This window comes from Sinocyclocheilus anshuiensis, unplaced genomic scaffold (assembly GCF_001515605.1).
Source record: "Sinocyclocheilus anshuiensis isolate Anshui unplaced genomic scaffold, SAMN03320099.WGS_v1.1 scaffold207, whole genome shotgun sequence".
NCBI classification, from domain to species: Eukaryota; Metazoa; Chordata; class Actinopteri; order Cypriniformes; family Cyprinidae; genus Sinocyclocheilus; species Sinocyclocheilus anshuiensis.
This window is the reverse complement of record NW_015551045.1, coordinates 947406-961141: the sequence shown is the minus strand read 5'-3', so window position 1 is coordinate 961141 and position 13736 is coordinate 947406. Positions and strand designations below refer to the sequence as shown.

The following is a 13736-nucleotide window of genomic DNA, read 5'->3' as shown; positions in this document are numbered from 1 at the left end:
TGTAAGTATGTTTTCATATTTAAAGAATTTGCCACTGATGATTCAAACGCGAGTTTGGGCAGTGTAGTGTAGCGCTTGTTGTTTGTCATTTCTCCGATCACAAATGCAGACATGGTTTTATGTTTACGCGGCGCGATGCAACGCAACGCATAAAAAGACAGTATAAGTCATTATAATACGGAATTACTGTATGTCCCCACTGGATACAACAAATGCCTTGTTTCTAATGGGTTTTTTAATGTTTTTGTCCAAATACAAAACATTTTCATATTTTGTGTACCAAATACACAAAATAATGTTCTTTTTTAGCAACATCGTATGACCCCTTTAAAAACAATATAACTGTACAGAGGAAATTGGATGAAAACAAGTTAACAAATCTGTTGGTGAACAGCTCAATGGGGGATCATATGTTGATGGCTTAATAGAAGCCTTAATATTCAATACTTTATTATCAAAAATGTTAAAAAGTTCTCACAGGTTTCCCGAGATGGATCAAGAGAAAGGGCAGGTAAGGGATTTAGCACCAAATCAATTGTCTTAAACAGCATCCTCAGTCGGTTCGCATTTTCAAGAAGGAGTTTGGATAGGAATTCTGACTTCGCCTCTTTAACTGACTTTTGGTAGCTAGTTAAGCATGCAATCAGACACTCATATGAGACTTGGAGTTTGTCTCTTTTCCATTTTCGCTCTGCCTTATGACACTCATGTCTAAGAGCGCGGGTATTATCATTTAACCAAGGCTGAGTGGTGCCCTTTCCCTTCGCTTTCCTTCGCTTAAGGGGAGCAACAGAATCTATAGAAATGGAGCAGGAATTATTAAAAACCTCCACCATCTCTTCAGTGTTTAATTTGTCGAAGGCGGCAACATCCACAAAATTTGCTTGATAGTGCTCTGAAAATAAACTGGCAGTGGACAGCTGAATAAAACGAGAATAACTTACAGACTGAGAGCATGTGGGGGTGGGGGAATCACAAACAAATTCAAACACAATTGGCAAATGGTCTGAAAAAGCAGCATCAATCACTCTCAGGTTTGTTATGGGGAAGCCATATGACAACACCAGATCCAATGTGTGTCCCAATTTATGAGTAGGACTCAAAACAAATTGTGACAGATTTAAAGATTCAATGAGGCATAAAAACTCTTTCACCAGCGGTTTAGATGGACAGCAAAGGTGAATATTAAAGTCTCCTAGAATCAACAGTCTATCACAACGAGACACAATATTAGCGAGGAACTCAGAGAATTGTTGAATAAAGTCCTTGTTGAATTTCGGAGGCCTGTAAACCAGTGCACATAATACAGGACCCCCTATATCAACTCTCATTAACTGTACCTCAAAGCTGGAGTACACATCTGTATTTAATTTTTTGTTTTTAAAATTGCTTTTAAAAACAGTAGCAACACCACCACCATAACCAGAAAGTCTAGGAGTGCTAAAAAAAAAGCACAATCCGGAGGAGAAAGTTCACCAAGAGATGATAGTTCATCCACTTTCAGCCATGTTTCTGTCACAAATAAAAAATCAAGCGAATTCGTGATGAAAAAGTCATTTAAAATAAACGATTTGTTTGCTAGAGACCTCGCATTCATCAAGGCCATACTCACCGTCTGCGGCACAGCACTTACAGCATTTGGAGATAAAAACTTAATTGAACAAAGATTTAGTGGATTTACAAATCAAGATCCCGACTTTGACGAAGAACGACGGGATGAAATTACTGGAATGTAGTCACTAATCAAGGAGGCGAACTGCGTGCCTTTACAGAAACTGCGTCGAGATCCTCAGTGGACACATCGAGGACGGCGCAGAATTTCCAAGGAAGCACAGGCATTATATATGTGTGCGAGAAGAGGATATGAACAATTCAGATTATGCAGATCCGTGGATGAATAGAAAAAAGTCATAACTAGACAAATATAGTAGCCAAGATCCGAAGCAGCAAGGTAGAGAGGACTAAGAACATTAGCACAGATGTAACATACCAGAGCAGTGAGCAAAAGGGACTTCATCCTTGTAATGCCACCACAGCCAGCACTGTCTTATTGGTCTCGATGTCCAGGTGTGCCAACACGTCCGCAACCAAGCACGCAATACAGCCGGCAGCCAAGCGCAGTCAATCCCAGGCCACCGCAAATCCAGGCCATCCAACACAGGCAACAAACACCGAGCTTCTCCCGAGGCACACCAATGTTTTAGTGGGTGAAAGGCCTACAGGTAGGGAGGCGGCAGATCATTCAGCTCTCCCCGCAACCAGCAGCAGATCATCCAGCCAAGAGCAATTGAACCCAGGCCGTCGCGAGTCGAACATCCCCGCAACCCACAGCAGGTCATCCAGCCGAGAGCAGACCAATCCCAGGCCGCCGCGAGTCGAACCTCACCGCAACCAGCAGCAGACCATCCAACCGAGAGCAGATTGATCCCAGGCCGCCGCGAGTCGAATCCCACCGCAACCAGCAGCAGGTCATCCAGCCGAGAGCAGTTGAACCCAGGCCATCGCGAGTCGACCATCACTGCAACCAGCAGCGGGGCATCCAGCCGAGAGCAGACCAATCCCAGGCCGCCGCGAGTCGAACCTCACCGCAACCAGCAGCAGACCATCCAACCGAGAGCAGATTGATCCCAGGCCGCCGCGAGTCGAATCCCACCGCAACCAGCAGCAGGTCATCCAGCCGAGAGCAGTTGAACCCAGGCCATCGCGAGTCGACCATCACCGCAACCAGCAGCAGACCATCCAACCGAGAGCAGACTGATCCCAGGCCGTTGCGAGTCGCACATCACCGCAACCAGCAGCAGGTCATCCAGCCGAGAGCAGACCGATCCCAGGCCCCCGCGAGTCGAACCTCACCGCAACCAGCAGCAGACCATCCAACCGAGAGCAGACCGATCCCAGGCCGTTGCGAGTCGCACATCACCGCAACCAGCAGCAGACCATCTAGCCGAGAGCAATTGAACCCAAGCCATCGCGAGTCGAACATCACCGCAACCAGCAGCAGATCATCTAGCCGAGAGCAGACCGATCCCAGGCCGCTGCGAGTCGAACCTCACCGCAACCAGCAGCAGACCATCCAGCCGAGAGCAGATCGATCCCAGGCCGTCGCGAGCCGAACCCCACCGCAACCAGCAGCAGACCATCCACCCGAGAGCAACTGAACCCAGGCCATCGCGAGTCGTACATCACTGCAACCAGCAGCAGGTCATCCAGCCGAGAGCAGACCGATCCCAGGCCGCCGCGAGTCGAACCCCACCACAACCAGCAGCAGACCACCCAACCGAGAGCCCAGAGCGTGTTCATCCAACGCAAGCAAGCACCGAACCTCACCTGAGGTAACTTACGCTGGAATTTTAACGGATGAAATTGAAGGCAGGCAGGCACTTCGTTTGGGAGCAAGCATGCAGGTAGATCACCCAAAAGGGATTGCTCCGGGATTTAAAAACCACGTGAAAAATGAACAGAGCCAGAACAAATTATAATTTAAAAGTAAAAAAAAAAAATAATAATAATGATAATTTAAGTTTAAAATGTTAAAACATTTAAAAGATTAAGTCGGGAGCAGCGGCAGACAGACACGCCAGTGTACACTCTAACCGGAGTTGCGTGCAAAAATGTGAAAATTACAGATTACAGAGTGTTAAATTAAATTTTTTGTAGGATGTAGAAATTTTTTTTACAAATTGAGTAATTTTTCATTTAATTAAATTTGATAGATTAAACAGTACACAGTGAACTGGTTTTAAATAATTTAAATATTCATAAAAATATGAATAATTCATATTTATATGTATTTTACATGTTTTATTTTTAAATTGTTGTATTGATCGTAATTATAATAACTGTATATCAAATTTAATTGTGTATTTTTTAAATTAAATTTATTTTTATTTCATAGATTAAACAGAACACAGTGATTTTTTTTTATATTTTATTGTAATAATTCAATAATATGAATACATATTTGTATGCATTTTTTATTTTTTACATTTTTTTATGTATTTCTAAATCTTTTATTTATAATAAATATATGTACGTTTAAATATTTTTGTAATTAATATTTAATTTTTTTTTTTTATTTTAATTTTTTTAATTTCATTTCACAGGGGACTGGTTTGAAAGAATTGAGAAACCCTGTCCGTGCAAAGCCTTTCAATGTCATGACCAGCTTAAAGAAATTAACCAAGTTACTTTTGCTTTTCACAAGGATATCAAGAAAGTACTTTTACGTAGACAAACTCCAGCAACAGAAATTACATTGGTATCACTTTCTTCAGCCAAAAAGAAAATAATAATAATAAACAGTCAAAATAAGTTTATTTTCACTCATAAAAATGCTGTGATTTTATCAAAGGGTTCTGCAAATTTTCTAGTCAATTCTAGCCTGCAGATTAGTATATAATGCATCAAATAATGAAAGAAAAGTGTATGAAAGAGTGTTTGCTGTGCCGATGATTAATTTGAAGGGAATGGAACAAGAGACTGGTAGCATGAGTGATACAGACTGATGAAAGAAAGCCCGAGATAAACACCATCTCTATACCGCATGACCACAAGAACCAAACGCTAATCAAAAAGAAGCCGTTAATAATTATGTGCTTCTCTAAAAGTTGAAAGTTTTCAAAAGCTGTAGGTATTGTAGATAAGGTTTTGTTTTCTGAAAATTTGATTGCAGACTGCAATATCACTCACACCAGTAATCTACTCATATTTAACCCTGACATATCAAATAATAGTATTTTAACAGTATTTTAGTATTTAAAAAAAAAAATATATAATAATTATAATATATATCCTCCTGACTACCAGGAAAAAACAGTTTTGTGAATTTAGTGTTTTGTCATGTCATTACATTGTTTAGAGCATAAGAAAAAATTTGAAGAAAATTTTTTTTTGAAAAATGATATTTTATTCATATGTTATGCCATGTCCTCTGTAGAAGATATCGGGACTTTAAAAAGTCCTGTTTTTTAAGAAATAAAAAGACATGAATAAACATGAAAGGGCAAAAACAGTGAAGATATAACACCAACATGTCAGAAAAAAATTAAAAAACAGAATCACTGAGTTGGAAAAAGGATCACCCCCCTTCTAAAATGACTTGTAACCTCAATCAAGTGTAACTAATCACCTTCTCAATGGCACACAAAGCCATTTGACTTTCAACTGTGATCCGCTGTCATTTTGATTAGCTCAGCATGAAAAGAGCTTTCCTGGAGCATTTCAGTCCTTAACTGAAGAAAACTATGTGTGACAAGGCACTGTCAAAAGAACTCCGGGATAAAGTTGTGGACTGGCACAAGTCAGGAGATGGAAACAAAAAAATGTCAAAGGCTTTATCAATGCCTAGAAGCACAGTGAAGTATATTATTAGGAAGTGGAAGGTATTTGGTACAACACAGACCCTCCCTGCATCAGGACGTTGCTCCAAACTGGACGAAAGAGCCAGGAGGAAACTGGTCAGAGAGGCAACCAAGAGGCCTGTAGCAACTCTGAAGCAGCTGCAGGAATTTATGACCAAGAGTGGTCATTGTGTGCATGAGATAACAATATCACAAATTCTCCACAAATGTGGCTCGTATGGGAGGGTTGTAAGAAAACAGCCACTCCTCAAGAAAGGCCACATGCAGTCACGACTGAGCTTTGCCAAAACACACCTTGAAGATTCTGAGGCCCTGTCCACACGAACGCGGTTATTTTTAAAACCGCAGCTTTTTCTACGCGGTTAGGCCGTTCGTCCACACGCAAACGCAGCACCAGGTCACTGAAACCGAACATTTTTGAAAACGCCTGCCAGGGTGAAGATTTTTAAAAACTCCGGCCGCAGTGTTGTCGTGTAGACAGCGAAACCGGCGTTTTTGGCTTGTGACGTCGGAGCCTGCGCTGTTATCTCCGCCTACTGGAGACTTTTTCAGGCTTCTGATTGGCCAACATGGCTTTACGGTTGAGATTATATCGCCACTTGTTGGTTTGGCATGCTCTTGACAGCGAATCATACGTTTGCGTTTTCATGTGGACGGAGATTTTTTTAAAAACGGAAGAAGGAAAAACTCTTTTAAAACGTTTTTAAAAATACCCGTGTACGTGTGGACATGGCCTGAGGCAAATGAGACTAAAATTGAATTATTTGGCTCAGCAGCAAACAATATGTCTGACGGAAATCCAAAACAGCTCAGCAGTCAAATAACAGCATTCCTCCAGTAAAGCATGGAGCTGGTGATATTCTGTTATGGGGTGTTTCTCTGCAGCAGGGACTGGAGCACTAGTCAGGATAGAAGGAGAAATGAATGGGGCAAAATAGCATTAAATTCTTGAGGAAAATTTGCTGCCCTCTGCCAGAAAGTTGTCAATGGGAAGAAGGTTTACCTTCCAACATGACAATGACCCAAAGCACACAACACAGAAAAAGGTGAATGTCCTTGCATGGCCTAGTCAGAGCCCAATCCCCACTGAAAATCTGTGGAATGACTTGAAGACTGCAGTCCATAAACGAGATTATATCGCCACTTGTTGGTTTGGCATGCTCTTGACAGCGAATCATACGTTTGCGTTTTCATGTGGACGGAGATTTTTTTAAAAACGGAAGAAGGAAAAACTCTTTTAAAACGTTTTTAAAAATACCCGTGTACGTGTGGACATGGCCTGAGGCAAATGAGACTAAAATTGAATTATTTGGCTCAGCAGCAAACAATATGTCTGACGGAAATCCAAAACAGCTCAGCAGTCAAATAACAGCATTCCTCCAGTAAAGCATGGAGCTGGTGATATTCTGTTATGGGGTGTTTCTCTGCAGCAGGGACTGGAGCACTAGTCAGGATAGAAGGAGAAATGAATGGGGCAAAATAGCATTAAATTCTTGAGGAAAATTTGCTGCCCTCTGCCAGAAAGTTGTCAATGGGAAGAAGGTTTACCTTCCAACATGACAATGACCCAAAGCACACAGCAAACCTGACAACACAGTGGTTGAAGGAGAAAAAGGTGAATATCCTTTCTTGGTCTAGTCAGAGCCCAGAATAAAACTCCATTGAAAATCTGTGGAATGACTTGAAGACTGCAGTCACCATCAAATTTAACTGAACTTGAGCAGTTCTGCAAAGAAGAGTGAGCAAATATTGCAGTCTAGATGTGCAAAGTTAGTAGAGACAGACAAATCCCAACAGACTAAAGACTGTAAAGCAAAAGGTGGTTCAACAAAAATACCGACCTTTTTCCAACTCACTGATTCTGTTTTTTATTTTGTTATTTTTTTCTGACATGTTGGTGTTATATCTGTGACTTGGATGTTATAAGTTGCACTGAGTAAATACAGCTGGATCAAACAGAATTTAACGGAAATGTCCGTCTTCATTTCAGGCTGCAAAGCAACAAAATGTGATTATTTTAAAGGGGGGTGATTCTTTTCTATACCCACTGCGTGCGTGTGTGTATGTGTGTGTGTATATATATATATATATATATATATATATATCCTTTAGACAAAATATTTGTTATATATATATATACAGTATATATCCTTTAGACAAAATATTTGTTATATAAATATAAATATAAATGGGCATACACTGTGTTTTTGTTTAGTGTCACATTTAATGCATCAGGTTTTTATGGCTCATATAGTATGATATAGAATATCAAGAAAAAAACACCTCAGATTTATTCAGAGGCCCAAACTGAGCAAAAATATGCAATTTGGTGCAGTTGCTGATATTTATATGGTAAAAAAAATTAAGATGAAATTCTGATAGCTTGTAATGTAAATCAGTGAGATCTTTATAACAGTATAGCAAATACATAAAATGATATAAATATATCAGTTGTCACTCTATATTTCCCAATAATATGCCTTAAGATGATATTTAAATGATTTAGATGATATTAAATGCAGTTTTATGATTAAAACTCTGTAGTTTTAAAACATATAATGCAATGCAATACAATGATGATTGAGAACAAATGATTGAATGATGAACAAATAAATGTTCCTTAAAAGCCTGACGGATGATATTTGATACATATTTTAACAGGATTTTTCAAAAAATAATTTATGGATAATCAGGTAAACCTAAGTTGCTTCAGTCCAGTATTTTTCATCTTGAAATATTACTAACAATATAAAAGTTAAAAATCAATAAAGATTTCACAGCAAAAAGAAGCATTAAGGGAGATGTTTTTACAAAAAACCTTTTGCTAAAAAAAAGTATAAACTATCAATCAGAGGACTGAAGGCATGTTGTAGATTTTGTGCAACAGGGTTTTAAGCAAAGTTTTGATCGTGTTAATGGTTTAGAGGCCTTTAAATATGATGCATTCGGCTTTATAGAGTTAAAGGACCAATTCTTCTTTTTCACATACAATTAACATATGGCTATCAAGCTCCAAAAATGGCAAAAAAGCGACATGACTGCATAAAAGACATATGCACCATATAGTCTTGTGATCAAACTAAAAAGAAAGAACATTGTAGTCTCTTAAAATCATTTAGATTTTCAGTTTGCCATAATACTTCCAAAAACTGACAAGGTGGTAACCTGAACTGTTTTATCAGAATATTTTGAGTTATGTGCTTTCACATCATGAGGTATAACTATTTTGAGGATGTTAGTGCTCTGCTCGTGCATTAGTTAACTAGATCGCCACACGTTCATTTATCAGCCACATAAAACTGCTTTATGTTTCAGCATGACTCGAGGTGTAAATTGCATGAAAACAGCCTGAATATAAGCTTTTGATGGCCAGAGGGAGGATTGGGGAGTGTGGAGATGCACAGTGATGCCACCTGAGAAACTGCAGCAGATGGCACCGGCTGCTCGAGGTGGGAAAGCGCTGGCATTTCAACATATGCCTGAACTGTGCACCTCTCTGTTGTGGCATGAATGTCCACTCGCCGCCTCAGGGAAGAGTCGGTTCATGATCTGTTTTGCGTCGCGATAAGAGAGGAGATGAAACGCGGTAAAGCAGCAGCATCAGGCCTCTAGGCTTTCATTCTGTTTCATCACACAACCATCGCTTGACTGTCTGATTTTTGTGTTATGGTTATTTTTTATTTTAAAGAAATTAATACTTTTATTTAGCAAGGTTGCATTAAATTGATCAATCTATTGATCATCTATTTTAATAGAGGAGGATGTTTTGTTTTCCTTTTTTTCAGATAATTTACTTTAATGTTTCATATTTAATTTGCATCAAATTGTAGGGTGAGGTTTAGATATCATATCCTGCCTTTGACCCTTTCCTGCCCCCATTTGGGAGTCATTGTGGTGTTGAGATCTGCTTTATATTATTATATATTTATATGAGAAGCATATGAGCCTAATCATCCATGACAGACTGAAAGCTGATAGAAAGGATCTAGAAACGCAGCTTTATCTCATCTAATGGTGCATTATTCACTCTTGAACTGATGTTCACAGTCTCGCCAAAACACACACAGTATTAGATTTAACATCCTCAATTCACAACATCATCACAGTCGGCTTTTAACAAAGTAATTCACCCAAAAATGGAAATGCAGTCACCCTTACTATATCACTGCGACCCCTCCAAACTTTCTCTTGGTGCACGAGTCATATGGACTGAGTGTGTGTTGATCATTTGCTGTGTGTGTGTGTGTGTGTGTGTTGATCATTTGCTGTGTGTGTGCGCGCGCGCATGACTGATGTCACACTCTGTCAGTCTGTGTCAGCAGTCAGGTGCTAAACTGGGAAATGTGTGAGGTGAGTGCCGTGTCCCTGTCCCTCTCTGACGTCTCTCTCAGTCTCTGAGTTGGAGGTAATGGATTTGATGTCGTGTTTATAGTCTCCGGTTCTTCTATCACTGCCAGGGAAGCATTTGTATAGCATTATAGCTCAGATGTTTAGTTCAGTGGTTCTCACTTTGGTTTGTTTTTACATTGATCATTAAGTGGTGACCCAACACAGTACTAAAATTATTTATCATATTCAAGTAAATTGAAATTCTGATAACATATTTCGATAACATTAATTTTTTTACATTACTTTTAGTGTTACTTGCTTTTTTAGTTATACATTGTCTTTATAATTTGAGTGTATTTTATATTATTATATTTTATTTTATTTTCGGTACAGTTATAGTCTCCAATATATTGGACATCCCATGCAATTTTGTTAACATGACTTTCAGTGTTACTTCACTTTTTTCATATCTCAACAACATGGAATGACAATGAGTAGTTTTAGTTACTCACTTTTTTAGTTATATAACATTGTCTTTATTATTTCAGCGTACTATATTTAAATTTTCATGCATCCTGTCCCAAGTATTTTTTTTATTTTTAATTAAATTAAATTAAATTATTTTATTTTTTCTCATGCATCACATCCCATGCAAAAAAATTTTTCTAACATGACCTCAAGTGTTACTCACTTTTTTTTATTTTACATTCTTCATAATTTATTTGAATAATCTTCATATTTTAATTTATTTTCGTCTTATGCATCTCATCCCATCCATCACTTCTTATGTTTTTTTTTTTTAACAGCGTTACTCACTTTTTTGTTTTACATTCTTTGTAATTTGTGTATTTTATTATTCATTTTTATTTTATTTTATTTTCTGTACAAATATGGTCTCCAGTATACTGGACATCCCAAATTATTATACACATTAAGACAAAAATTGTCTTTTAAAAAGGTTTCTCTCCCAGTCTCCTCTTTGGTTTTTGTTTGATTTATAAACGTCTTTTGAATTTTTATGGTTTCATGCTCTAAGCCATGAATACTTTGCACAAAACGCATTGTGGTCGACACAAACCATGTTTATTGCAAGTGAACCTGTATTTAATGTAATTTAGGTATTTTCTTTTACCTTGCATAGTTTTGTTCGTGGTTTTTAGCTTCTACCATATGCGACAGGCAAAATACTACTACATTACTATTTTCAATGCAAAGGAGACATATTCAATCACAGTATGAGTATTTAAACGCATAAAGAAGTGATGTGTGCACACCTCTTACATTGCAAAGCAGAATTAGTCACGTTGATGAGCTGTTAACTCATCTTAACAGTAACCAGGGAGATCAGAAATAATGAGGTTCTGGTGTTGGCATTTGAGAACAGTGAAAATGAGGGACTATTAGCGACTCATGATTTTGGAAACGCCTGCTTAGCAAGAGTAGGCGCATGTTTCCCGCACTCGGATTTCAACCAAATGGAGCATCAATAATGCCCAAACAAATGGGGTGGTGGATGTTTTGGCAGCTACTGTTTGTTTCATTCGTTGTTTTTTCTTCCTCAGATTCTGGCTGGCGAGGTGATGGTGTTTTTCATGAGGTCGGAGGGCATGCAGGAGAAGACCATAGTCACAGCCGACTGCTGTTACTTCAACCCTCTGCTGAGACGCATCATACGCTTCCTAGGTACATCAGCATTCACTGAAGATGATGATATGAGTAATGTCATAAGGAACTAAAAATGAACCTTTTAGGAAGAGAACTATAGGCTCTAAAGCTCAAATACTACAATTTCAAAGAAATTGTTTTTTTTTATGTTCCTGATTATATTTCAAATGCATCAAAAGCATAAAGCCCAAAGTATGCTTTGCTGTTGTATGTGTACCGTAGCGTTGAACACGTAGCCTTTCAAAGTATACTCCATTTGATAGCGTGTGTGAACACAGGCGGTCGACCCGCGTGCTCTAGAAAGGTTCATCTTAGTCCAGTGTCTGTGCTATTTTTCTCCAGAAGTTATGATCAATAAAAAAAAAAAAAGACTTTGAACTCTTTTAATCTAAAGTTGCGACTCACTCATAACCCCCACATGTGCGACGGTGCGCGTACTATTCTGGTGATGAAATTTGTGTCATATGCACTGTACACGGACCCTTGCGCACATGTAAACTTGAAGTATACTTTGGCCTTAAAAGCCATTTTAATCCCACAAACTGTGATATTAAATTCATAATATACAGTTTGTGGATTTTTTTTTTTTTACATTAGGAATTTAGGTTAAAATATAGGGGAACGTAAGTGGATTTTCACACACACACACACACACACACACATATATATATATATATATATATATATATATTTATTTATTTATTTGTATCTTTAATATTTATTTTAATTGTGTATTTTTTAATATTTAAATTTGTACATTTTTGCAGTTTACTTAAATAGTCCTGCACTGTGACAAATGAAATGTAAAATTACAAATATGTCAGCTTGTTTCTCAGTTAATACTAGCTCATAAGAATTGAATGTATAATAAATGGACACTTATTTAAAAAATAATCTTTATAATAATTTCAGATAAAGTATAGCATGTGTGACATGGTTAGACAATGCTGCATATTTGACTTTTATGTCAATAGCCAAACACAATATTTTATGACCAATAGTCAATATTATGGACAATTATTTATTCTATTCTATTCTATTTTATGACCAATGTGAATATTAAGGCCAGTGTTATACAGTTGTTTTTATTGTATTGTATTTTATTTCATGACCAGTAGCGAATATGACCAATATTATAAAGTTATTTTATTTTATGACCAATAATGAATATAATGGCCAGTATTATAAAGTTGTATTTTATTTAATTTTTTATGACCAATAATGAATATGGTAGCCAATATTGTAAATATAATTTATTTTATTTTATTTTCAATATAGATAAGGTCTCCAATCTATCAGCAGCCCCAATTTTTACACGTTTTACATTCGTTCTTTGGTGTCTGTGCTGTCACTCAGGTGTCTATACCTTCGGCGTGTTCACAACCACCATCTTTGCCAGTGCCGGACAGGTAGTAACAGGAAACCAGACGCCTCACTTCCTATCAGCGTGCAGACCAAACTACACAGCACTGGGCTGCCATTCCAACCTACAGTACATCACCGAGCGCAAAGCCTGCACAGGAAACCCCCTCATAGTAGCATCTGCACGGAAATCCTTTCCCTCCAAAGATGCGGCCCTTAGTGTTTTTTCTGCAGTCTATACAGTAGTGAGTATAAAGAACCTACAGGTATTTTAATGATGTGACTGAACCTCAAATTACGCACTTGTGGACATACTAACAGATAAACAAAAGAGTGCAGGTATACATCTCTGGAGTTGTGAGCAATCTCACAAACTCCAGGACACAAAAAGTGATTGTTAGCTAGTGATTGTGATCAAAAACGGCTGATTGTGCTAAAACTGGAACTTAATGCTTATATTCTTAAATAATAGTATTCTACCTTGCAATTATATCGTTTTTTTTTTTAAAGTCAACAGGCAACCTGCAAACTTCGAGAAAGAGCACTTCACACTACTATGAATTTCAGTGTTTTTCCAGTGTTTTTCAGTGGTTTTTTTTAGTACTTGTCTAACTGGTGCACTGGTATGGCCAGGTCACCAGTAAAAATAGTAAAACTGGTTCAGCATGTTTTTTCTGGTGATTCTGGATGAACAAGAACGCCTTGGTGGCTAAAGGCTAATTCACAACACACCAACAGACGCAGACCAACGAGTACAGTACGTCACTTCTCAGACGGTCCAAGACTGACAAACGCTGACACAACATGTTCAAGCACCAACCAATGACAACAGACACTGACAGGCATAACACACTGATCAGACAAAACCTGACGAGCGTGTCTGTTGCCATTTGTCGGCGTCTGTTGGTGCAGTGTGAATTGGCCTTAAGATTGTCAAACAGGTGCCTTTTCTATTTTAAATTGTTAAAGACCATTTCTAGCATTTCAAACCACAGTTATGAGCAAGGTTATATGTGTACT

General features: G+C 38.2%; 1 protein-coding gene across 2 annotated transcripts in view; it reads left to right on the top strand.

Annotated features, from left to right (window-relative positions):
* LOC107661668 (phospholipid phosphatase-related protein type 5-like) overlaps positions 1–13736 on the top strand; it is a 51289-nt gene that overhangs the window by 32935 nt on the left and 4618 nt on the right. For both annotated transcript variants that reach the window (XM_016451372.1, XM_016451373.1), the window contains exons 4-5: positions 11252–11372; positions 12711–12961. In XM_016451372.1, coding sequence (XP_016306858.1) covers positions 11252–11372; positions 12711–12961 — 372 coding nt within the window. The remainder of the gene's footprint in view (positions 1–11251; positions 11373–12710; positions 12962–13736) is intronic.